At 39.2% G+C, this 27,974-nt stretch overlaps 1 protein-coding gene across 6 annotated transcripts; it reads right to left on the reverse strand.

Annotated features, from left to right (window-relative positions):
- Nucleotides 1-1,298: 1,298 nt before the first annotated feature.
- On the reverse strand, nucleotides 1,299-27,959 carry LOC1279704 (gamma-aminobutyric acid type B receptor subunit 1). 6 transcript variants are annotated; one of them, XM_061655499.1, is made up of 17 exons: nucleotides 27,820-27,898; nucleotides 27,644-27,745; nucleotides 26,838-26,964; nucleotides 26,523-26,762; nucleotides 26,321-26,455; nucleotides 20,412-20,582; nucleotides 20,129-20,345; nucleotides 19,886-20,051; nucleotides 19,567-19,816; nucleotides 19,341-19,490; nucleotides 19,118-19,260; nucleotides 18,239-18,362; nucleotides 18,048-18,164; nucleotides 17,772-17,979; nucleotides 14,439-14,695; nucleotides 14,229-14,366; nucleotides 1,299-1,744 (listed from the first exon to the last, which is right to left on the reverse strand). In XM_061655499.1, exons 3-17 carry the CDS (start codon nucleotides 26,892-26,894, stop codon nucleotides 1,595-1,597), a joined length of 2,523 nt encoding a protein of 840 aa, XP_061511483.1. In that variant the 5' UTR covers nucleotides 26,895-26,964; nucleotides 27,644-27,745; nucleotides 27,820-27,898; the 3' UTR covers nucleotides 1,299-1,594. The 6 variants fall into 6 exon arrangements, with proteins under 6 accessions (XP_061511483.1, XP_061511486.1, XP_061511484.1 ...); XM_061655502.1 differs by having other exon boundaries at nucleotides 27,644-27,725; nucleotides 27,820-27,836; XM_061655500.1 differs by lacking the exon at nucleotides 27,644-27,745 and having other exon boundaries at nucleotides 27,820-27,959.
- Between the last annotated feature and the right edge of the window lie 15 nt (nucleotides 27,960-27,974).

The raw sequence follows: 27,974 nt of genomic DNA on the forward strand, positions 1-27,974 counted from the left end.
CCGAATGGTAAAAGTAGGTTCAGTAGGTGCAACGACTCCGGTAGGTTAGTTAGTTTGTTTGTCTGAACAGTTTAGAGAGGCTTTGGCTCCTGTGGAGTTCATTCGCCTCTTTACTCCGGTAGGTGCCAGATAACAGAAGTGACTCCGACCCGTTGGTGCAACGAGTTCGGCTCGGGTCGGGCCAAGGTGGGTTTATTTAAACCCGTTGTTGCATCGATCCGAACGATGAGTAAGTGCGAGAAAGCATAAGCGACTCCGATCTGTTGGTGAAGCGAGTTCGAGTTGGGTCGAGTCAAGGTAGGTTCAATACTTGACCCGAACTCGCTGCACCAACGGGTCGGAGTCGCAAATGCTTTCTCGCACCTACTCATCATTCTGGTAAACTCGAACTCGTTGCACCCGCGAGTCGGATTTGATTCCGACTCCGACCTAGCGCGCCCGTTGCACCCACGGGTCGGAAACGATTGGCTCGGACCCGACTCCGGGTCGGGTCGTGAAATGAATCGTATGTCCCACCACTATTGTGTACGTATTACGATGTTGCTTGAATGTGCTTTTTGTTTGTTCAACTAGTGTCGTTATATAAATGAAAATATTCAATAAATTGTAAAATTAACAACATCTATGTTGTCAGTCTTAGCAAACTTTTATTAAAAAGTGTACAAAACAAAAATCAAACGAATTAAATATCTGTAATGAAAATATGTCATTACCTTGTATGTGGTACTATTCCCTTGGAATGCTGATTACTTTTCACACAATATAACGCATGCTGTGCATTGAAAGTGTCAAGGAGAGTGCAACAAATAATTGATTTCACACCTATTCAAAACGTTACCTTACGTGATGTGCAGAATGACGTTAATTCATGTAGGAGACGTCTTTGTTGGAGCCCATGTTGATCATTTATCATCAGAATGAAATCGGAGCTGTTAATAAACGAATACAAAATAAAAACAAAATAATGATATGTTATATACTTTAACGTGACTCAAAGGTAACATACCTCAAAGCCTGCTATCAAAGATTTTTGGTGTGTTGTGAGAAGATCGACTACCATACATTTTTTCTAAAATCGAAATCGTATGAGTTGAATCTTTTGAATTTTAACGTTACATTCCTATTGGCCACATTTAACGCAAAATCACCGATTCCATTTTATTCACAACCGTGTAACCCTACCATTGCGATGAAATTGTAAGTTTACATGTTAAATCTTTCATCGTTCTGTATCTTGCAATTATATTACAATAAAAGTCCATGCGTATGGAATAATAATAACAGGAGACGTTATTGAGTTTTGTTAAAATATACACTTTTTAAAATATTACTTTATTACGCTTCATGTATCCTACATAGCAGAAAATTTATTTCAGTGTTTTGAGCGTTGCTTTCTCCTATTTTATTGAGGAATTGTCGTATGAATTAAATTTCACTAGAATTACAATTTATTCACTACTATGCATGCTTTTACTTTCAATTTCAATTGTATTCTGCAATTCAGATAAACCACCATCGTTTCATTTCATAATAAGAGTACATCATAACATATTTTTCAAGGATTCCTTCTGCACCTTCGTTGAAACATTTACAGTTACTTTTGAGCTAGCGCGGTTGAAGATGATCGATTGAATTGCATTCCTCCAGCAGTGGTGCCATTTGCGGATTCATTAAAAGGTTGTGCAGTATTTTTATTTTCCCGTTCTGTTAGTCGCTGCTTGAGCAGTCGTATTTTGTCTTCTTTCTGAAAATTTATCAAGCAAACAAATATTTTATCATTGTTTATATGAATTGAAACCATGCTAGAAAAGTACGAATCAACGATACAGTCTGAATTCACTGGTTGAACTTCGATTGTCTGCCAACTTTTGAATATGTGATTTTTTAGTTGGCACGTTTTTCCATACAAAAATATTCTATTTTTTCCCATACAAGCGAATGCATTTTAAATGAACTTTCAGCCAACTATCGAGCGGTCAACTAAAATGCACGCCAACTAAAAAGCGTTCAACTATTGAATTCAGACGGTATACAGGTAATTCCCGAAATAAAGGGGAGGGGGGGATTTAGAGGTGAATAAAATTCTACTTTTTTATACTAAAATATATCACTTATATATTTTAAGTATTTATTACTTGACCTAGAATCCTTATTCTTATTCTTATTCTTTGACCTAGAATCGTATCTACATTTTTTCGTAGCCTCCTATAAAACTATTCATGGAAAATACCCCACCATCTTTAATTGTGTATAAATAAGAAATATGGAAATACAAATATAATACGTAAAGCAGTTCACATTTACTCATACTTTACTTTAGCGGCGGTCGCCATAACCTGGAAATTTTATCATTCTTATACAATGTCCCAGATATATGCTAACTTTGAGACTGCCTGGACAGTCCGAGTGGTATGCATCATTTCCGAATTTTCCAAAAAGTCTCAAAGTCAGAAAATGGGTGAAAATATGAGTCTGACTTTGAGGAGCCACCAGCAAACAAGAACTAAAACACATGCTACATGCCATCTTCGAGGATACCTTCCCAAAAACAGCCACTATGAGTAATTTACTGCTCACATCGTTCATCGAATTATTAAGACTGAATGTTAAAATCTTCTTCCTCAGTGGATAACAATTAGTACACCCATTATTCCTGTCTCGTAATCTACAATCTACTTTAGTTTCATTCAAATAACTGCCAAAGTTCTTCGCGGGCCGGATGCAAAGAGTTAGCAGACCGCTTGTGGCCCGCGGGCTGTATGTTTGACATACAGTCAGTCCATAAAGTCTAGCTGAATATTTTGCAGAAAAAGGCAAGTTGTGGCCGCAATTGGCATGGGGCGGTAAAAGTAATGATGAGGTTTGATAAAAAAAACTATCAATACACACGTACTGCTAAAAAATAACCATTTAAATAGTGCAATAACAACTAAATTAATTAAAAAACTAAAAAAAAGTAGTCTGATTGGCGCGCAAAAAGTATTCGTCTATTAGACTTTTGGCGTAATATGCGTTAGACAACAAAGGCTATGGAATCAAAAAATGTTTTGATCTTGTTTCTCATTGTATTTATGACTATTATTGACAACTTGACCACCGCCATAACTCATTTGAACCTCAAAAAGGGCGTATTTTGACCCCCGCATCCTATGAGACTTGTTCCAATGAATCTTTGGTAGAAATATTATATTTCCGGATCACGTGGCCTAGTTCCATTGAAAAATTAGCAATTGATATCATATTGAGAGTCTTCCAAATCGTTTTCATCAGTATAGTTTCAGCAGGTTTGGTGTTTTGGACAAATGACAATGCTCTGTATGTTCTCCCGCTCGACTGACCTTGAAACATGTGGTACTTTTTATGTAAATTTTCTCAGAACTGGGGCTCAAAGTACTTAAAATCTGCAAGTATATGTTTCCAAATCTTTTTTCTTATCAATTTGAATCATTTTTCTAGCTCACCTTTCCTCACTGAGCCCTAGTATCATGACACCATGGTGCTACCGTTACACGAGATTTGCTGCTGCATCTTAGTAGACTGTTTTCGCTACAGTAGACGGTGGCGATATGACCTTGACGAGTTAAACTTGTAGTCATATGTTAGTAGAGCCTATTTTGAAATTAATTTTTGATTTATTTGATGGTCCTCACCAGATTTGGCCACATTCTGCGTATGGTATTATTCAAACAAAACATTTTTGTAACAACTCAGTCATTCAAGAAATAACATGACCAGCTACGATGAAATGCAGCATGACCCATCAACCAAATGTGACCCATATATTTTCCTGATCTTATTGGCCAACATAAAATTCACTAATTCCTGAGTAATATTTGATTTGTTGGACATTAAACCGCTTCTTTCGTTAGATTAACCGTCAAGGATGGCTGCTTACAAGGCAGTTTGTCACACAATTAGTGTGAAAAAATGGACAAACGTTGATAAAATGAACGAATGAGGCCTCCCACATGCCTTGTAGCCTTCGAAAACGGGTAGGATAGGTTATGCATAGGATTAAGGTACGATTTTCATCATCATGCTCGATTCATTTAACTTTCCCCCCTTAAGTGTCTCTCTGACCGCTTGAAGTGCCATTGAAACAACAGAAATGCATTGATTTAGAAGGAAGTCACCAGCAGATTGATAATGATAAATCTAATTCACGTCTTCGTAGTGTTTGTCCAGCGTAAATATTTAAAAAGCTAGATGGACGAATACTTTTGCGCGCCCATCAAACGACTTTTTTTAGTTTTTTTATGGATTTTGGTTGCTATTGCACTATTTTAATGCTTATTTTTTAGCAATACGTGTGTATTCATAGTCCTTTTATCAAATCTAATGATTACTTTTACCGTCCCATGCCTATTTCGGCCATAATTCGCCTATTTCTTTAAAAAAAATGAGCTAGACCAGCTCTGACAAACTTATTTCATCAGAGGACCGCAAGTACAAATTTTCAGTGATTCGCGGGTCGCAAAGTTGAGAATGGAAAAAATACCCCAATATTTATGTAAAATACTACTTAGATTTTTATTGTTAATCTAATTGATTTTTTGTACTACTCGCCTCTTATCTGGAATCGTTTGTTATGTACAAATTCACGATGTTATTTTTATATGTGCTCTTTTTTATATTAGAAAAAATGTTTATTGTACTTTCAATGGTATTATTAAAATAGGATATTTTTCATTACTCGCGTTCTCTTACGGCAGTTGTGCTAGAAAATATCTGTCAAACACACTTTTTCACTGAAGTAGGGGAAGTCTAGCAGCCTGTGGTGAATCTTTTTCAAGCAATCCGAACTATCCATCGCTGGATGAATAACAAAAATATTTGCTTGCGTAAAGAGCTTTATTTTTCACAATTGTTGCTTTTATCGTACACGAGGGCTTTCTATCGTTTTTTGTGTGTCGTAGGAAAAGCCGTTCTGTTCGCTGTCATTCCTATTTTTTGCAGTTCTTGTAGATTAGATTATTTCACCCGAGATAAGTATAAGTAGCCTAATTTTAAACTGTTTACACTTGTAATTTTTTGACAGATCAAGGAAAAAATTGTAATAACTCGTGTTTGAACATTATTTTTCGCTAATTTCCAAGTTCCAAGTGTTCTGGTGGCATATTCATTTCTTATAACAATTCGTATTTTACGAATAACTTTTTTTAAATAACGATAATTTTATCTGACGAAGATTCGTGGAGTGTGATCCCATACAGATCGGCAAATCTGTTTTTGACACTTGAAGGGAGATGATTCACGAATTGAGGAATTGAGGACTGTGTGAGCTTATCTATTAATTAGCTTTGTATTGCAAGACTTCGGCATTTCGATTGTTTTTATCCTTGATCTAAATCCTTTAGGCTTAAGCGTAATCATATAATTTTTGTTTTAATTTTTGGGGAGGTTGGAAAGTACATTAATTCGTCTTGCAGAATGGGGGGTACAAATAATTGCAACTTGGCTACAATCACTTTTATTAACATTTATGGTGGCATGATTATGACCAAAAACAGTGGCTCCAATCGAACATCAATGATGTAACATTCTAAGGTTGGAAAAAATTCGGAACCGAATGAATCCTTTACTCGGCAGTCGGGGGCATGGAGATTGTCAAATTTGGTGGGACAAACGATGACTCCAACGGTTCCGAATGGCTCCTAACGGCTCTATAGGCTTCGGACGGCACCGAACGAAACTGTTGGTTTGATTTGGCCAGATTCGACGTCGGAATAGCTAAGATCGGAAATGGTTTTGAGCCGTGGATGCGATTCTGAAATCAATCACTAGTTCTTGCGAAGTTTCCTAGTGTGTGTATCAAGTTATTTTCATTCCTTTTTCGTTTGTAGACAGTTGACGCAAATCTATTTTTCCATACAGAATGTGCAATCGAGTGTGCACAAAATTTTGCTAATAGTCAGAATTTAATCAAAACATAATACGACTGAGCTTGCATTCGATTGCATGATTCTTAAGGGTCTCGATTGATATGTACGATTGTGTAGAATAAGTTTATGAGATGTTATGGGTACATTTATGTCAATTTCGAAAAATATACCAACAAAAGGATTGTTCTTCTCTGGAAAATTTAATACACTTTGACAAATAGTAATAACAGATTTATGGTTTGTAGTGCTTTTAACCAATTCTCAAAATATTCTCGCGGGCCGCATTCAGAATCGACGCGGGCCGCCAGTTTGACATACCTGAGCTAGACGAATACTTTTTAAACTGACTGCATCTGCTCTAGAAGGTTAACGGCAAAAAGAACTTATAATCCAGGTTGGACGCATGTCTTAAAATTGCATGCAAAAGTACTGAAAATCTCGATTGAAAAAAATAGAGCACGATAAAATGAAATCTCTTCTCTATAATCAAATTCTAGTAAATGCTAATCAGCGTTTCTTTCCAGCAGTAGCTTGGATGCTTTTTGATTAGTTTACATCGATACAATGGTAACCGCTTTGGTAGTGGAAAATGCAACGCCGACTTGATTTAGTGTTTTTCGAGAAGAAAGGAAAGAATGATAATAGATAATTCGATAGTTGAATGCCTTTGCGTGGACTTTCGAGATTTTTCCATATTTTTGCCTAATTTTTAGAAAAAAAACATAGCTATAGAATGCCATCAACGACGTGTTAGGACAGTGTTTCAATAAGTGGTCTGAGGAATTGTCCAGGAAGCCTCAAAGTCAGAAGAAAGGTGGCGCCACTGCAAATCCGGATGTATGAAAAAGTCGCCACAACATTTCTATAAAAAAGTAGCTGAAAAAATAACCTTCTTTTACTGTTAACGGGTTATGCCGGCCTATACAGGCTTGCGATACTTATTAAGTACCGCGTAGTCGGATAGTCAATCCTTGCTTAGGGCGACCGTAGATATGAGGCTTGAATCCAGGATGGGCATGTTGTTAACTTGGCCTAGTTGACGATAATACCGTTACGCCCACGATGTAAAAACAAAAAAAAACTATAGGAAAACAATTGAACTGGACTGGATAGTTTTATAACTGAGACATATTTAGATACTATTAAGGTTCTAAATTACAAAAGAGGACCAGTATGGGTTTGGAATTAGTTCCAGTAACCATAGGTATATGTTACACGATCTGCATGGGGTTAGGATCAGTTCCAGGACCGTTATAGTTTCAGTGTAAGTTCTGGTATGCTTCAGTGTCGTTAACAGAAGTGGTCCGCAAAATAATGGATTTTTTTATTTATTAAATTCAGTTCTACGGACTTAACTACAGACCTTAAGCTAATTTTAAACTAAAGTAATTTTTAACTTAAACTAGTTTAAAATAAATAAAAAACTTATTACACTATATATCCTTGCAATTTAGTTACCCAAAATCATGCTAATATTTTCAAATGGCATGTCTAGAATAAGATTTATACATAGTTATTATCAAAAAGCTTTGAACCAAGTCCACGAAATTTATGCCCTCAATATACGTCCGCCGCGATTGATTGTACGTATACGCTCGGTAATTCGCACATGACTGAATGCAGATTATCGAAAGATTTTTTGACGTGTTTCCTTATTTTTGTCGCGGTTCATGAGTTAATTGTTACATTGCATACATTTTTATGTTCTTCAAAGAAAGTTTGTAATTTAAAAAATAGGAAGATATTATCTTTTTAATCATAGTTCACTACATTTAGCCGAACACTTTCGCCTTTTCGAAAAAATGCTATGAGACCACCTGGACTACATACACTTTGATTCCAGATTCCACCACCTGATCTCTTTAATGCATCTTGGGATAAATGTAAACAAAACCGTGTTTTCGAGCAGGTACTCGAAACTAATTCTAGCTTTGTGGCTAGAATAATCTAGACTGAAAATTGCAGGCTAGTTTTTTGTGTGGTTTTGTATGGAGTGTTTACATGATTTCAGCCTCCAACTGTCAAACTCCATACAAAAAACTAACTAGAATCGTGAAGGCCCCCAATGTTGGTGAACACTGCGGTATTGGATCGAGATCAATTCCATGACCGGTAAGGAACTAGGATCAATTCCAGGTACTGGTGCATGACTAAATTAAACACCTTAATGGGATTGGAATCAGTTCCAGCACCAGAATGAGTTCGGTATTTCAGGATCGACATAGGTTTGGGATTAGTCCCAGGATCGGTATACATGAATTCTGAACCAGTTTCTCTTAATGCATCCCTTGGAATTAAACATCGCCAGGAACATGCGTTGCATTTTCAAAAATACTTTTCACGCATCATAAAGGGTTTCCCACGATTTTTTGGGCTCGTCTGACGATTTATTTATCGTAGCAACCGCACTAACTACCAAAGCGGTGGAGAAACTTGCGAGCTCGATATTGCGTTCATGGTGCTGGGTACGATGCAACAGAGAGTGATCGGGTGGTGGCCGGTCAATGAACAGATGTCTAGGTTGAGGTGCATGGTGCAGGTGCAGGTCGTGGCAGATTCTTCAACCTGAGCATTATAAATGTGCACAGTCCTTGAGAGCACCGATGACGAGAAGGAGGCCCTCTATACGCAGCTGCAGAGGGAGTACAACCGTTGCCCAAAACATGACATTAAGGTCGTCATCTGAGACCCTAATGCTCAGGTCGGACAGGAGGAGGTATATAAACCAACGATTGGAAGCTTCTATGACCCTTCTATTCCACCAGCTGACAAACGACAACGGCCTCAGGCTCATAAAATTTACCTCCCTCAAGCACATGAGTATCCGCAGCACCTTCTTCCAGCATGCACGCCGTCTTAGCTACACCTGGAGACACAGGGTGATTCGAAGTCCTATATCGATTACGTTCAGATTGATGGAAGGCACTTCTCGGATATTATCGACGTTGAACGGTATAGAGGCGCAAACGTCGACTTGACCATGTCCTGGTTATGGTAAAGCTACGCCAGAAACTCTCCGTGGCTAACAACCAACGGAGCCACCCCAAGGCTCAAACTGAACTGGTTGAAGTGTACTGAGATGCGCTCGGGGAAGCGCTTCTAGCCGACAACAACATCGCCGCGATTCCCTTCGCAGACCACTGGCGTATAGTGGAACAAGCCATCAGCAGTGCAGCCCAACACAAAATCGGCCGCTTACCACGCAGAGAGAAAAAGGAATGGTTCGACGAAGAGTGCAGACAAGTACTATCCGAGAAGAATGCAGCGAGCGCCCGCATGCTATGGCATGAAACCCTTCAGAACGTGGAAAACAACAGACGACTGAGGATACAGTAAACTCTGCTCTTCCAGGCCAAACATTGCCGTTTTGGAGAGTCAGATGAACAGCTGCTGGAGCAGCTAGCCAAGTAGAACTATCGGAGGAGTGGAAGCTGGGTGTCATCCATCCAGTCTACAAAAAGGATGACAGACTGGACTGCTCGAACTTTCGAACCATCACAGTCCTTAATGCGGCCTACAAGATCCTATCCCAGATCATGTTCTGCAGCCTTGCACCCCTTGCTACAAATTTTGTCGCCAGTTACCAAGCTGGGTTTGTTGAAAGCAAACCCACCACCGACCAAATCTTTACTCTAAGGTAGATCCTGCAGTAGTCCTGAGCGCAAATCCCTCGCCAAATCTCCAATTTCTTGTCTTCGCAGATGACATCGTCATCATCGGCAGGACAACGGCGCAGGTGTGTGAGACGTGCAACTGACTCAAACACGAAGCAGCAAAAATTGGATACAGGTGGGCTTATCCCGAACAATTTGACAGACGTGCTGCAGAAAAATGAAAACGAAATGACAGGAGGGGATTCGATCATTTGTTGATGTATGCGTGTAAATTCCAATGGCTGTTTTGTTTGATGTGTCGTAGTGTGGGTGAAAAGATACGTATCACCGTATTAATACACGATGCGCAATCTCACATTGTGCATATATTCGTTTTGTCAATAAAAATATCATATCGCGTAGCCAACCCTGAGCTATAAACGTCATTTCCATACAATTTCAGATTGCGCCATGATTGCGCATAAATTTTCAAGATTATATGGTCGAGATATATAAATATTTTTTGACAGTTAAATATATCAAACCGATCCGTTTGACAGATAAATATATGCGCAATCTGAGATTGCGCATCGTTTATTCATACGGTCACAATCGAATCCACTCCATTCGTCATTCGTTCGTCCAATATGGCCTTCCCGCCAAACCTATAAGCCCACCTAGTCCCTATACCCACTTTGTTTAAATAGGCTGTTACATGTAGGTGTTTAACTCTAATTTAGCCATGATGGATGGAGGTTTCTATGGAGATGGGCAGTTAGGTAGTTATGCGTGCTAAAGACTTTGTATAAGTTAGATAGTGGTAATCGCTATTACGGGCGTGCGGGCGTGTGTGCGGGAAAATCAAAATTGTTTGATTCTGACGCATACGATTTCAAACTGTCACCCGCTGCGGGTGTCAAATTCCATACATTTTCAGAAAACGCCCGCACGCCCGCAAGAGCGATTACCACTGCCTTAATAAGTAACTTGAGATGCCTTACCTGTCAAATGAAGATTTATCAAAGTACACTGGACCAAAGTGGGTAAAGGGACCAGGTGGGTTAATAGGTTTGGCGGGAACGCCATATTGGACGAACGAATGGCAAGAGTGAATTCGATTATGATACGTATTTTTTTATCCATACTAAGAGGTGGTTCTGTTGGCAGTGTATGTAGCAATACCGCACTGATACGGGTATGGTCCGACACCTCTCGAAGGTTAATATAGGATCTCCATACCCTACTCCGACTCAATACGTCCATGGCGTACAGAACGGTAACATATCTCTCCAATAATCTGAGCTTGAGTACACGGGGAAACCCAACCCCTTGGGAGTATGGGTTATATGGCTAATTTGAGCGGGGGGAGGGGATGGTCAGCGTCTGGTCTCCATGTTAGGGGCGGCTGGCTGGCCCTTCTGTCCTGGCATCCTAAGGGACATAAATCAAGGATGCGTAAGCCCTTCGACGATACAGGAGGTTGGGGGAGAGGCCTTGCAAGCCACCCCTAGAAAACCCCAAATGCAAAGAAAAGTAACCAAGAGATTTCGAACCGGACTAAACGATACCGACCCACGCAACCGAACAAGGCTAACGATTGGAAACTCGGGACATGGAACTGCAGGTCCCTCACAGCAGCTGGAAGTACCCGCTTTCTTGCGGACGAGGTGAGGGCCCGTGGCTTCGGAATAGTAGCACTTCAGGAAGTGCGCTGGAAAGGAGTGACGGAACGCCCGTATCGCAGTGATTGCATGATCTACCAGAGCGGTGGTGAAAAACATGAACTCGGTACGGCGTTCCTGGTCATAGGTGAGATGCGGAAACGAGTGATCGGGTGGTGGCCGATCAATGAGCGGATGTGCAGGTTGAGGATTCGTGGCAGGTTCTTCAACCTGAGCATTATAACTGTGCATATTCCGCATCTTAAGGGCACCGATGACGATAAAGACAACTTCTATACGCTGCTGGAGTGGGAGTACGAATGCTGCCCACAACACGATGTCAAAATTGTCATAGGGGATTTTAATGCTCAGGTCGGACAGTAGAAGGCATTTAAACCGACGATAGGAAGTTTCAGCGCCCACAAGCTGACGAATGATAACGGGCTTCGGCTCGTCAACTTCGCCTCCACCAAACACATGACCATCCGCAGCACCTTCTTCCAGCACGCACCTCGCTTCAGCTACACCTGGAGATCACCGCAGCCGACATTATCCCAGATCGACCACGTTCTCATCGATGGAAGGCACTTCTCGAATGTAATCGACGTAAGAACCTACAGAGGAGCAAACGTCGACTCAGACCATTTCCTGGTTATGGTTAAGTTACGCCAAAAACTATGCGTGGCTAATAAACTGCGCTACCAGCCTACTCCAAGGCTCAACACAGACCGGCTGAGACAAGCTGATATGGCGAGGGTCTTCGCAATCGTGCTTGGGGAAGCGCTGCCGGAGAACACCACTACCGAGGCGTTGTCTCTCATCGACCACTGGCGTGTGGTGGAGCAAGCCATCATCAGCACGGCCGAGCGAACAATTGGCCGCGTGTCCCGTAACCAGAATAAGGAATGGTTTGATGATGAGTGCAGACGAGCACTCTACGAGAAGAACGCCGCGCGTACCCGCATGCTCCAGCGCAGAATGTGGAAGAATACAGACGACTGAGGAGGCAGCAGACCCGGCTGTTCCAGGACAAGAAGCGCAGCTTCGAGGAGTCGGATGAGCAACTCATGCAGCAGCTATCCCAATCGGGGGAAACTCGCAAGTTCTACAGGATGCTAAATGCGGCACGAAGTGGGATTTCTCCCTTGACCGCCATTTGCGCAACGAAGAGGGAGATATCCTGTCGGACGAGCGAGAGGTGATCGACAGATGGAAGTGCCACTTCCACGGACACCTGAATGGAGCAGATACCGGAGCAAAAGCAGGAAGCAGAGGAGAGCAGCCCTACGACAGCCAGTATGGCGATGACGAAGTGTCCCCGCCATCTTTGGACGAAGTCATTGGTGCCATCAAATATCTGAAATGTAACAAGTCAGCTGGCAGCGATGGTCTATTGGCCGAACTGTTCAAGGATGGGGGATCAGGAAGAACTACCGGACGAGTGGAAATTGGGTGTCATACACCCAGTGTACAAAAAGGGCGACAGGCTGGACTGTGCCAACTTACAAGCCATCACAGTTCTGAATACTGCCTACAAGATCCTGTCCCGAATACACTTCTGCAGACTTTCGCCCCTTGCTGCTGATTTCGTCGGCAGCTACCAAGCTGGATTTGTTGGAGGCAAATCGACCACCGACCAAATCTTTACTCTACGGCAGATCCTCCAGAAATGCCGAGAGCACCAGATCCCTACGCACCACCTGTTCATCGACTTCAAGGCAGCCTACGATACCATAGATCGGAATGAGCTATGGAACACCATGCAGCAGTACGGATTCTCTGGGAAGCTGCTACTGCTGTTTAGGGCCACTATGGACGGAGTGCAGTGCAAGGTGAGAGTGACGAACATACTTTCGGATTCGTTCGAATCTCACCGGGCTCTGAGGCAAGGGGACGGACTCTCCTGTTTGCTGTTCAACATCGCTCTGGAAGGTGTCATGCTTCGACATCCGGGGCACGATTTTCACCCGATCTCTTCAATTCCTTGGTTTCGCGGATGACATCGACATCATCGGATGTACAACTGCGGCGGTGTGCGAAGCGTACACCCGACTGGAACGCGAGGCTGAGAGGATTGTATTGAGGATCAATGCGACGAAGACAAAGTACTTGCTTGCCGGGGGCTCTGTACGTGATAGAGCTCGACTCGGAAGAAGAGTATCAGTTGACGGCGACGATCTCCAGGTGGTAGAGGAGTTCTGCTACCTTGGTACGATCGTAACTTCGGACAACAACGTAAGCAGCGAAATCCGAAGGCGCATTGTTCAGGGAAGTCGTGCCTACTACGGGCTCCACAAACTCCGGCGATCCAGAAGACTCCAGCAACACACGAAATGCGCCATATATCGCACACTGATTCGTCCGGTAGTCCTCTACGGGTACGAGTCTTGGACTATGCTAACGGAGGACGCCAATGCACTTGCCATTTTCGAACGACGGGTGCTAAGGACTATCTTTGGCGGTGTGTGCGAGCAGGGCGTGTGGAGAAGGAGGATGAACCACGAGCTAGCTGAGCTTTTTGGCGGTGCTGATATCCTGACGGTCATGAAAGCCGGAAGGATACGATGGCTGCGATACGTGATGAAGATGCTGGACTCATGCCCCACCAGGAGGGTGCTCGTCAGCGAGCCGTTCAGCACGAGGCGTAGAGGAGCACAGCGAGCTCGTTGGCTGGATCAGGTGGAGTCGAACCTGTCGGAGATCGAATGCAGCCATGGTTGGAGGACTGCAGCCCATGACCAAGTTTCCTGGAAACGGATTGGCGACCTGGCCATGTCTACTCGCACATGAGCAGGCCAAGAAGAAGAAGAAGACGAGATAACAACCACAACAGCCATTGGAATTCACACGCATACATCAACAAAAGATGGAATTCCCTCCATCTTTTCGGGAATCGTTCGGGATAAGTGCACCTGTGTATTATACCCACTTTGCACTAAACGGACCGACCCGTAGTAATTTATGGATCGTGATGCAAACGCAAGCTTTCTAAATAAACTGTCACTCAAATATCAATTAAACGGAAAGCATGCTAACTAATAAAAGTTCAACTATTGAATTTTGACTGTACTCTATTTCTTAACACTACTTACTTGAGCTATCAATTTCTGTAAATCATCATTTTCGGAAATTAATTTTTGGTATCGTTCCTCGTCTTCCTTTGAAATTCCAGTATCATTGCTGAATTTGGATTCGACCTTATCCTTTGGATGTCGCAATACTTCTATCACCTGCATTGAATGAACAAATAAAATTCATGTGAATAACATGTTGGCGCGTATTGCTTTTTATACACTGTATACCTTCGGAACGAATATGAGTAACATGCTGAGAAAACAGCAAAATATGACAGCTAATGCAACAAACGCAAAGGAAGCATCTTGTTGCGAAGCTATCACCATGGCAACAGGGGCAGTTATTAGACATAGCACTACAACGTTGTAAATGCTCATTCCTACGTAGCGAGAATCGTTTATCTGCTTCACTTTAATGGAACGTGTTTCATATGCCAAGAATAGTCCAAACACCAGTATTAATCCTTTGAATCCATATATAACCCCTGAAAAAAAAATCCTTTCTTTAATATTCTCAATCAAAAATTAATATTATAAATTGCAAATGTACAATTAGCCAGATAAGAGGTTTCTCTTGTGTAACTGTTTTTTTTTTTTATTTCTCGTTCAATTGATAACGGTGATCCCTGTGAATGTTCTTAAGTCTAATCTAAGTTTAAATTAAATAGATCGATCTAAAAAATCGTTAGTAACTCATTTTGAAGGCTATTTTTAAAGGATTGTAATGTGACCCCAAAATCGAAAATATGACATGCTTCATTAAATACCCGAATCATGAAGTTGACGGAGCAATGAAACTAAAATCTGTAAACATTTATTTATACTGTTTCCGGGTTAGTTTCTAATGTGAACGGCATTATTCAACAATCGAGGTTCTTTTAACAACCCAGTTGCTACAAATAATGACGGCTGTTGAAAACAGAGCCACAAAACAGTGTATTATCTAATCTTAAAGCCTCAATCTTCTTTCGGTCTTACTTCTCATATAGCAGTCGAAAATGGTCATGTTTGAATTGCTTGATTGCTTAAGTCTCGCTTAATTACCCCGTATGTGGTTCTAATTACAGAATGTATTTTTTCTAAGTTAATATTTTGAGTGCAGTAATTGGCACGAACCTTAGGCAACTGCCAAACACACCGAAAAACCACCTTCTTTTTTCGATCGACTGATTTCGATCCACCCGTCGGCGCATTCAAATCCAAATGAAATTGCTGTCAGTTTGTTTCTGTTGTGCAAACTAACAATTTGACACAAATATCACTAAAGTTTTGCAATTATTCTCATCAAAATTGAGCAAAGAAAAACTCGGTTGTATTTTGCTTACAATAACAAGCGTTATTTTTCGGTTGTACTTTTTTCGTTACGGTGATTGTTTTGGTGTGTTTGGCAGCGGCCTTTAACTTCTATTTCAATACTTAGCTCTTTTCACCAACGTGGAAAACTCTTGAAGCGTTGGTTAAATCTCAAATAAAATACTGTGAAATCTCTCCAACATGTAGTCTCTTCAAGATGAATTGTTTCTTTAAGATGAACATTTTGACGGTCCTTTCATATTCCATACATTATATGTCTCTGCAAGACGAATATTTCCCATATTCCCAGAAGAGACATTTAATGCCATAATGCCTTTCATGCATTTGCGATTTGGCAGCCAAAATTCGTTAAGATGAATTTTTGGATGATTGTATTGATGATTGTTTATAAAAATATTGATCAAAGGAGACCATGTTTTTCAGTAGTTTATTGGATACATAGCAACACAGCAACACCTTCATCAGTTTTGTTTCAAAACGTGAATATCCCTCTAAACTGACGGTCCCTTGAAGATTCACCTTAGAGAGATTTGACTGTGTAGCATATCTGCTATACATAAAATATTATAATACACACTATCAGCTATAGACATATTGTAACACAAACTTTGGAAGCCAAACCACACTATTGTAACACATTCATTACACATTCAGTAAATCAGATCATACCATAGCCACGCAACCAGAAGAGCTCAGGCCACACCGTTCATATAAAAACAATTGTGACACACTTAACAGAACCAACCGAAACGTATAACATAAGCAGGAACAGTTTATGCATTATAACCCAAAGCAGGAACAGTATAAGCATTAAACCCAAAACAGGAACTTAGTGATAACAACCATCGTTCTTGTCAACAAAAGACAAACGTAACTAGCTGAGTGAAAACAATAACTTTTCGACATACAACCCGGAACCAAATATGAGAAACCCTTAACTTCTTTTGAGCATAAATAAAACCAACTCCGATCATGACAGGTCAGATTCGTTCGGACTGTCAGGATAGGACTATGCCCATCCTACATCTATCGACTTCTCATTTAAAGAGTTTAGTTATGTCCCCCTACCCAAGGTAAGGCAAACGATGACCTTCCTTACACGATGTTTGAAGGCCACCCTGGCCAACGCGAGTTCAAAGTTACTACATTGCGATGGACCCAAAATCGAACATACCATGACTATCTCAAAACATACCACATGGCGACCGTAACAGTCATCAAACATACCACAACTGTATTTAATATCGTTGTATCCATGGAACGATATCTGCTTGAAAACTCCTGTCCGCTGCACGACAAACCGAAAAAAACACGAAACGTAACGAAAAAATTGTCAGCTGAAGTATAATCCATTGTAACGCTCTTTTTTCGGTCGACTGATTTCGGTCCACCCTTTCGGCGAGCGAAAGCGTTACCGCGCGGCTACATGAGGTGAAATATACAGAAATAAAAATAATATCTTCTTAAGCAGAACATTCCCTAAATGGAAGAAATTATGAATTGTTGACTCAAAATTACCGAAGTACTCGATATTGAAGTTATTTAATTGATTTAATTACGATTTTGTGCACGTTATTGGTTTAAATTGCACATCAGCTGGTTGCTGTGATGCTTTATCCGTCAGATATTTCGCCTGTCAAATAGTTCATTTCGCTGTATATTTCACCTCATGTGGCCTCGCGGTTAGGAAATTGTTGTTAGTTTGCGTCTGCATTGCAATCCAACAATTTGACACAAATTAATCTAAAATTTTCCAATTATTCTCATCTAAATTGAGGGAAATAAAACTTAACTTTTTATCATTCCTTGCATGCAATCTTTTGACGGGTGCAAAGAAAAACTGTGTATTTTGGTACTTAAATTTATTTTAGGATCCCAGCACATAAAAGAACATGTATCAAATTGTTTTCAATGATTTCAAAACAGTGAAAATATGTAAGGGATACAATTCGCCATGAAACAATCGTTCCGTGGAAAGTTACAAAAACTATGGCTGATTAATTTTTAAAGCGCAAAAGACAAAGACATTTCATCTCGGCTATAAATTGGAAATACAAGGATGTATTGACAGAAACAAAAATGTTATCAAAATTATCTTGGGCTTTTGGGTTAGAAGCAGTGTATGATTAATGCTGCTCTAAGGTGTAAGTCCCCCCGAGCTTATAGAAACTTCACTTATTTAATTAAATACATAATATGAGGATTTCCATGTTTATGTTTCTATTAAGATGAATTGTATGTTCTTACCTAACCAGACTGAATTATTATGACTCTCGCAGTGTTCCAGCTCCGGTCGTATTTTAACGTCATCATTAGATGAAATCGGATCTTCCAGTGGAAATGTTTCCAGTCGTCTTTGAAGAGGATCCTGCATTTGCCAGGTGAGTAGTATCACCAAGTCCACTGCCAAAAGTCCCGATACCATAGTATAAAGTTTCCACGGCTCTACTTTTTTCTACAAGATTGAGTAAGAAATCACATTATTCCTCTTTAGTTTCATTCTCAATCACTCAATCACCGAACCTTAGGGTCTGTTTTAGTTTTCGTTGTAAAGCGATGCACACGCCAAACTTTGCTAAACATTGCTCCATACGCTAAGGTGAAACCGGTAGAGAGAATCCATGCTCGTGCTTGGCATACCTGTTGCAAAAAAAGAAAAAAAGAAATAATTTCAATTGCTCTCTTTTTAAAGCATCCTGAAAGTACGACTCTACCTTAGGGTAGTTTTCAGCGGTTATAAATTGTCCATCAATACCAAGCAAAATGACAGAAACGAGGCATATAATAACACCAAACAGCATGATAGTATTGCAAACTGGATGTGACGACTGAATAACCCTGCAAGTTGAATTGGTGTAGTTTAGCAAATATTTTGTGCAATAAATGAAGTTTGGTCATGCCAAAAATAGCTATCATCAAAAATAAAGTACATTATTTAAAATCTTCAATTGCCTGCCAACTATAGAATGTCAGGAGGGACGAGTTTTGCGTATTGGTAGATTGTGTGTGTTTATAGTTGGCCAATTTTCCATACAAAAATTTAACATTATTTCCTTATAGGTCTGGACATGGACGATCATATCAGTTGCCATGGATAACGGTGATTTTGACTGAAGTTTTCAAGCAGCAATCGTTCCGTGGAAACAAGGCTTATGCTTTATAATTGAACTAGCACCTGCCAACTATAAACATCATGTAAAAACATTCCAACCAAAAAACGTTCATCTATTGAATTCTGACGGTATTGTAGTATCATAAAATACGTTGATCGGAACTACCTCAACAATAGATTCCGATGTAAAAAATGGATCAGGCTTAAATTAATGGCAATTAACTACGAAAAACTGCAAACAATGCCGATGGTAAGCTGACAGATATATAAGATAGCCTCTACTATTAGCACGATAATAGTTTAAAACCAATAAGTCAATTAATTAAGTTAAAGCACGAGTAATTTCTCGAATTTGAAGTTGTTTAAAATGTAAATCAAGCAATACGGCCTTTTGGACCGTTCCTCCTCAATAAATAAAATGCGAATCAAAACGGAACAATGTTCTGTGTTAATAAAAGAATGTTAAGGCTATAACAGTTACCTTCGATGTCTGTGCCAAATGTTGAACACAATCAGAGTTACCGCCACTAATATGCCAAAACTCGATATTGTACTCATACAGATAAACAGTGGCAATGAAACTGTTCTTAAAACCCTTCGTACAATCGTTCGATCCTGTGGAACCTACAAGTTGCAAGAATGGTACGAATTATTTTTCATTCGCGCATTCAAAATACTAAAGACGACAAATATTAACAGCTAACCTTTTCTCCATCCCACTTTTCCTTGTCAAACCAGGTGAGATTATCAGCCTGTGTATCGTAGTAACCCAACTTGTAATATTGGCCATCAATCATTTGTTCAATCTGAGTTAATGCAATTCGATCGCCTTGAGAGCTGAAGGCAACCACACCCTGTTGAAGAAAATAAGATATTGGATAAAAGTATATCTAATCGGTAGTTATATGCTGTGTGTAATGTTCTACTTACTGAAACGCCTAGAAATTGTGTGGAATTCATGGCGGCATAAATAGCGTTCGCTATTTCCTTATCGGTATATGTAAAATCTTTAAGATTTTTTCCCGAGTTTTGCTCGGTAAGCCGTTGCATCGTCTTGTTGAATGCAAGGGCCACACTCCATACTGCATCGTAGGCGAGTGGAGCTTCTTGATATCCCTCTGGGTACCGGTTATGGTTGATGTCATATCCCTCTTCAATCAATGCAGCATTCAAACGTTTCCTAAATTATATCAAAGTTAGTGTGTGCATCTTACTATTGATAAATGTTTTGGGTAGATTGTCAACATACCGAAAATCTTCCGATGACATTCCTGAGATTGTTTTTTGATTGTTCTGGTTCCACATTAGTGCTTCAGTGGTCAAATGGCCTTCGGCAGCTATTTTCATTTGTTCTTTAGTGCATGAAATGTTTTCATTTTTCAGGTTCACCTCGTACCAGTTATCCTCGTACCACCCTTAAAGGATCGTTAGGATAGTCATATAAAAAGAAGGTGACATACAAAGCTACTTATTAAAAAGACAAATTACTAACCAATAAAAAACCATACGTATGCTCTCCCGTATAGCTGTTGTTTATACATCTCACATAGTACACGACGTGCAGCAACCACATAAAACAATCCCACTATAATACGAGCATCCTGTCGCCGTAAGTTCCGTACTGCATCCGTAGGATCAGAAAGGAATGATTGTCTTGTTACTATTTCGATGCCAGCATCTTTACATCTTGTTTCTAAATCTTCCACTGTCTTTAAGTAGAATTGGTTAAGGAAATCAGATGATCGCATATCGATGACTTAAATGCTGTATCCTACCGATATAAACACTTCCTCTGCCTGTTGTAAGATGGCAACTCTAGACCAACCAAACTTCTGCATCAGCTTAATTCTAGTGGGATTATGTACAGTAGCAGATGGATGTGTTCTGAAGAGCGTTGGAAATCGACTTCGATCGGATAGAGCTGGACTGGAAGCACCGTAGCATAGCTAAATCATGTGGAAGTAATAAGGGAACAGAATTGTATGTATATATCTGTATACAGGTGTCCCTCGAGATACGACTGTATTTGGGACCGAAAAAATGTCCCAAAGCAAGGCGTAAGTCGAAAAAGTCGTATGTCGAATATCTATGAATATTAAGTTTATAACCGAAATTGAAGAGTTGGAATCTATGATATCGTGTATTTTATTTAAAATAATGTTTGATAATGTAATAATTATATTTTAAAAACCGTACACAATATAGATATTCAAGATAGGGTAGTTGTGGAATCTTTGGAAATGTGTGTATAACGGTTATCAGCCCAGATATTCAAAAAAAAAATACATCAATTTCTTGTCAATGACAACTTTTAACTGTCAAAATCAAAATCATCGTATCTGCGAATCGTCGTAACTCGAGGGGGTCGTAACTCCGGGGACGCCTGTACGTGTATACATGTATAATATAAAATAATATATATAGTCAACTGCCGATGAGACTGTCATAAAAGAAGGGTTTTCCAATTAGAGAGGTTGAAAGTGATTAAAAATTTTATTCAGTTCAACACGATTACAGATTAAAGCATACATCATTCAATAACCATGGCAACACTATACTCTGATAAGAGGGATTTCAGAGGTTTTCCAAATTAAAGGGGCAAAAATGTACTGAAGATGAGGGGACTGTTGTTCAACTAAGAGTTGTTGTTCAACAAAAATGTTCAACTAAGAGTGGTTTTCCAATTTGTGGAGGTCTCAGATTAGAGAGAGAGACTACATCTTCAAAGTTAACATCCTCCTCCCTTTTCATCGTTTCCAAAACATATTCGACGTTGCATTTTCTATAGTCAAAAGATATTGCCATAGTATGGATCTTTGGAAGAGAACAGGTCGATGCAAAGCCCGTTGCTAGGATGTCATTTTCAGTTCGCTTTTAATAGTTTCATGAAAAAGTGTTTGCAAATAACGGGTAATAGTGTGCTGTGGCCAAACACTCATGGAGACATATGAAGAAGTAATTTGAATCCATTTTGTATTGAACATTGAACATTGATAGACTTTTTCATTGTTTGCCATTCTGTAATCACGAATCACCACCGTTTGCAGCGGTCTTTCCGGAGGAACCAAAAGCTTATTAGTCTTAAAACGGCACAGTACATGTCCCCACTTGATATGAGAAGTCCTATTAACGTTCAATTAACCACTGGGAGTAAAATGAAACATCCAATCGGCACACACAGGAACTATACACATACCTTCCTTTGCTTATAACCCGGCGACGAATGATAAATGAGATCCTTGGATTGTATCAGCCATATAATATTCTAATTACTCAAATGAGGAAAAGAAAATGAGTGCAAAATGCTGAACAAAACGCTCTTTCACTTCATAGCAACGTCCATCGCTAAACATAAACAATCTTCACTTCAAATGTCAAATTTTTCCCATGGCTTTTAGTCAATTTATTCTAAATGCATCGACCTGGTCTCTTTCAAAGATCTTGGTATGGATGTTAGCTGAGCAAAAGTTCTGACATCCATAGAACTGCAAGAAAGTAATGCTGATCAACATTTACTAGATTTTTATTATAGAGAATACAGTGAAATCTCATTAAGGTGTAGTCTCATAAAAAAAAAAAATATTTCCATAAGATGAACATTTTAACGGTCCCGTATCATTCCATACATTTTATTTCTCTTCAAGATGAATGTTTCCCTAAGACGAATATCCTTCAAGCTTCATATGCTTTTTGGCAACCGAAATTCTCTAACCGGACTCCCACATAACGGGACTTAAATCCTTCATCGAAGGCCTGTCCTTTAACGGACTGCTGCAGTTATCGGGGATTAAAAATCGTAAACGCCAACTTGACATTGTATTAGCAAATGCTAATACTGCTGCGGTCTATTCGATTCGTGTCTTCGTATCTACACGTCTTCCTCCCCTCCATAATCCTTTTCTCCTTTGTTATGGTTGCGCCTTTACCCTTACCCCGCCCTTAGTTTTTTAAGTTAAATTATGTTTGTTAATCCCACGAGCAAGCCAAAGTAAGAGAAAATAAATAAATCATTCAATCAACAAAAGTAGTGGTATTTGATCAAAAAGATAAATACCGTTCTATTTTGTTTTAATATAAGCTTTCTTTGTAAAACACAAAAATTTATCATAAATTATAAATAACTCATGGAACGAGACAAAAAAAAACACACCAAAACGACATTTGATATTCCACCGAAGTGCGAATGAAGTGCGAATTACCGAGCGTGAACTGTAATACCTTCATTCATTCATTTCCTCAACATGAATATCTCTCTAAACTGACGATCCCTTGAAGATTCACCTTAGAGAGATTTCACTGTAGTTAATTGGGACCTTTATGGGTACATACCCCCATATATTTGTGGAATCAGGATGCGCGCAAAGGTTTTTTAAGGACAACGCAATTCGCAGGTAGCCTCTTAAATCCAAAATACACATTAAGACTAAGTAGTTCCATGAACTTTTACATAATCCGTACTGGAACTGAATCTGCATCCAGGACTTAGAGTTGGTTTTAAATCTACACAGGGCTTGGAACTGATTGTGACATCAGACCGGTCCTGCAGCTGATCCTGGTTTCATTTCGGTTTTGGAACTGATCTTGACACCATACCTATACTGAAACTTCTATACCGGTCCTGGAACCCATATACAGTGAACCCTCTCTTATTTGACACCTTAATTTGAAAAACCTCTCTTATTTGAACATTTTCTACAGTCCCTTCATTTTCAGTACATTTTTGACCCTCTAATTTGGAAAACCTCTGAAATATGTATCCCTCTTATATGTGTATGGTTATTGAACGATGTATGTTCAAATTGGCAATCGTGTTCGCAGATTCCTATAGCAACAGTTAAGCCTGCATACTAAATGTTCTGTCTGTTTCTTGTTTGCATGGACTTTTCATTCACTTTCAACCTCTGTAATTTGAAACCCCCTCTTATTCAACAGTCCCATCGCCTCTCAAATAAGAGAGAGTTTACTGTAAGTACTTAAACTGAACCCATACCAGTCATGGAAATATACAAGGCAAACAATGGAAATAAATTGAATGTTGAATGGAACAGATCATTTGCCTTTACTAATTCTGGCATTGATTCCGTTTGCATAAGACTGACTATCCTGCTGCTTGCTATTGAATAAAGCCTAGAAAGTCTGTGTAGACCAGCATGTTCTAGTACAGCGATCGGCAAAGTGCGGCTCGCGAGCCGCATGCGGCTCTGAACAGTTCATATATTTTATAGAACTTTCACACATTTTTGCTGGTGGTTTAACAATTTGACTCTTCACGTGAAACTTTACGAAAATTATTGTAGAATTTGGCTCTTTCGGTCGTAAAGTTTGCCGACCGCTTTTCTAGTAGGACGGATGTTTAATTTGACATAAAAAATTGAAAAGTATCCATCTCAGTTAAGGATCCATTAGGCCTTGTTTTTCCTGTTTTTTTATTTATAGCAGGAACATTTAGGTCACTTCTAAAACCCAAGATTTTTTAAGGACTTGTGGAGTACTGCTCGATTGTTCAGTACTGAATCAACCAGTATACACACATAAACATCCACACACATACACCATAAACATACGCACAACATGATTCGAACATTCTTTATATATCTTTCTTACGCTAACGCTATCGACTGAGTAAATTGTTATTTCCGTGCGATCCGAAAATAGTAGTAAAATGCTCCGAAGGGTAATAAGTGCACAGTAGAATACAAAAAGGAAAGAAAAAAGAAATAAGACGGTAGTCCAATACACAACTTAAACAAAAGTATCCAGCAAGTTTCAAAGTTACCACGCATCTAATGTAATGCATAAGAAACATTAGGTATCTGATGTAAGATGACAGACTCTTTCTCAGTTAAAAAAATATCTAAACTATCCAACTAAAATTGTATCATTCTTCTCCTAACCTTTCAGAACACTCATAACTAAGCCGGCGTTGCGTTTTCCATAACCAAAGCGGTTGTATTATATGGATGTAAACTAAAAACATCCAAGCTCCCATGGAACGCTGATTTGTCTGTACTAAAAGTTTATTACAAAGATTCTTCACAATTTAGTGTAAATGCCGGGGGACACTGTCCGTACTCGCTAGTGTAACTTCAATTTTCACTAGCGCATCTGGTGGCGCCAGACCGAAGTATTTTTTCAAACAATTTTGAGCCGCTTCAGAAAATATGTTATTTTTCCATGTTTTTTACTTAAATCGGGCAAGAAAAGTTTTGTTCAAGGTAGATATGTTTTCACATGTTTTCTACGCATTGCATCCATTTTCGGAATGTAAAACAATGAAAATAATACTTTATTTTGAGATTCAGCACGACCATTACCTCCATGACCAAGAAAAGCTTCCACCAGCCGCCGCCGAATGCGCTAGTCAAAATCGAAATTACACTAGCGAGTACGGGCAATGTTCCCCAGCCTTAAGGAAATAATATATTTCTACTTATCAATACATTCGAGTCTGTATTCCTTCATTAAAACTAATTATATTGAATTATTTGTATCCAACTGGCTATGGAATAAAGCAATCATTTCAACACATGAATTTCCATCGGTCCAGTGGTACAATTTTACAACATGATGGTCATAGGTTCATGCCCCGTATGGATCGGCCATCTCAAACTTAGGACTGACCATCCTGCTATGGGCACTTCGATTTGGTACCAAATGGCCAAGACTATTAGCGGCTAAGGCAGACATAAATCATCAAAATTGGTGGCGCTATTGCTCCAAAGAAGAAGAACAAGAATAATCTCGGACATAAATGGTCATTGACTGTATGTCCGATAAAGGTGGATAAGGAGAGGGTTATCTATAAGGCACAATCTTAAACCATAAAATAAATTTAAAATAATCAATACACGTTTCGTTAATTAGATTCATCCTATTAGAAGGCAAAATTCATTTTAGGAACGAATAGAAACAGGAGAGAGCGCCACCTGGAGCGTGAGGTGCATTTGAGAGAGTTAGTGAGAATAATGCTCGCAAAACACGGCGATGTGAAACTTATGAAATAAACTGGGAAAATACGTACGTTGGCAATACTCGATAGCCATAGGCAATAGGATCCATTTAGTGCGATAAGCAAATAAATCCTTCGAAAAGTGTTCAAAAGATTGTGTTAATTTTCAAAACAATTTTGCTTTCCCTCAAACTTAGCACAATATGGCATAGCCGTGAACTTTACTGACATTGCGCAAGTCCCCGAAAATTTTTGATGTACAGGCGTACCCCGAGTTACGACCCTCTCGAGTTACGACGATTCGCAGATACGACGATTTTGATTTTGACAGTTAAAAGTTGTTATTGAGACGAAATTGATACGTATTTTTGAATTTCTGTGCAGATAACCGATACAAACATATTTTCTCAGATTCCACAACTCCTCCATCTTGAATATCTATATTGTGTAAACGGCTTTTGGAGGAAAAAATGATACATTATCGTATATTGTTTTACATAAAATATACGATTTCATAGATTCCGACTCTTCAATTTCGGTTATAAACTTTATATTCACAGATATTCGACATACGACTATTTCAACTTACGCCTTGCTTTGGGACATTTTCGGTCCCAAATACAGTCGTATCTCGGGGGACACCTGTATATCCCTATACCCGGTTAATATAATAAGTATATATAAATAATAGATAATAATAACAATAACAGATAGACGGACATAGATTATATTTACCACTACCAAATTCCACATTTTGGCTGCCTCTGCCACAGTAGTGCAGACAGTGCTACACCCTGCCAATAGCATGAGTTTTTGAGGGGAGTTGTACAGTAAATTATACATGACGCTTGCTCCCAAGCCTGGTTCACACTGTAAAATAGCAGATTTGTTTTCGATTATCAATAGTAATACTACTGGGGTTTTGCCTATCACTCGCCTCACTGTCGTTGCTGTGTAGTGTTAAGTTAAATCCTGGCAAGAGATCCGGATTTTCATTCACGTCCTGTAAAGCAAGCTTGGCGGCTGGCATGCAGGCTTGTCCTCCTTGCCAACCACCCTTTCCTGCTATAGGAAAGATGCCACCAATATGCAACTGATTAGCTCCATTCACGCTACTGATAAAAAGTATCAAAATTATTAGATAAAACACTGATGAATTTTTCCAGAAATATTCAACCTATAAATAAGAATAAAACAAACTTGTAGAATAGAGCGTATAAGTAATATAATTGTCGCATGATGATATACTCACACTATTATCTGTTGTGTTAAAACATCCCTTATAAGGGCTTGATGTTTTATATTTCATCGTGATGGTGATATTGATTATTGCACAATTTTGCTAAACGCAGAGTATTTAATTTAACGTCGTTTTATATCTGTAAAAGCATAACATTTACATTATATTATATTCTTTATATCATTCTAAATTATATCACATATCTTAAATACACCACCAATCATATTCCGTAGGGTTTAAATAATGATTTTAAAGAACAAACTGCATGGTATTATTATAAACACAGTGAAAACATTATGAATACTTATATTTTCATACCATTTATGTGAGACTGTCAAAATATTTTATCTGTATCGAATACTTTAACTGTACCCTGTGTATTGAATTAAGCTATAGTGTGCGACCATATACATCATATCATACTAAGCAGTGATGTAATTATACAATCTGCATTATCAATCGATTTGCTTTACCCGATTACTGTAGAGAGCTTACATACTCTCATTATTCCATGTACAAGATAATGAAAAAAAGTAAATAAATTATAAATTCACCTGTAGTAGACGGGGTGTATACCAAAGTGGCTAAACAGTACTGAACAAACTGTTGAATCGCTGCAAAACAGAAGACTTTCTGTTGAAATCTTAAAGAACCTACATCCTGGACCTACATCCTGGTCAAATATTTTCATATTATCTTCTAGAAAAGTTGGTTTTACTGGGACACTTACACTGTTTAGTTAAGTTACACATCTCAAAAAAAATTATGTATATACACATTAAAATGCAGGATATCTAGTAAGCGTCGAAAGTAATTACCATATCATTCATTTTATTACACCAGCGTGTTGAGTAACACATTATCGAGATGATGTATACACACAACATTTCCCAAATAAAACTGTGGATAAACGATAAATGCTATCGATATTCACCGTTAACGTGTTTGGTCACAGTTACAAGATGTACATAAATTATTTAGAACTAAAACGTACCTTCTGTGAAAGCTTTACTAATATCATTAATCCATTTAACAAGCAGTACATTCTATTCCAATGTTTCTGCCTTGTTTCATTTTTTGTAATGTAATTGTTGCGCATGCGCTATCATCACAATTTGTCTGTGTGAGTGTAGAGCCTGTATGGTAAAA

Source organism: Anopheles gambiae, chromosome 3 (genome assembly GCF_943734735.2).
Source record: "Anopheles gambiae chromosome 3, idAnoGambNW_F1_1, whole genome shotgun sequence".
Lineage (NCBI taxonomy): Eukaryota > Metazoa > Arthropoda > Insecta > Diptera > Culicidae > Anopheles > Anopheles gambiae.

Bases quoted from the DNA above. Each gene is read 5' to 3' on its own strand.
- LOC1279704 (XM_061655500.1), bottom strand. From the start codon at position 26,894: ATGAAATATAAAACATCAAGCCCTTATAAGGGATGTTTTAACACAACA. The intron at 26,456-26,522 runs GCGAGTGATAGG...GCTATTTTACAG, and splicing joins TACACAGCAACGACAGTGAG to TGTGAACCAGGCTTGGGAGC. The intron at 20,583-26,320 runs GTAAATATAATC...CACATGATTTAG, and splicing joins AAATGTGGAATTTGGTAGTG to CTATGCTACGGTGCTTCCAG.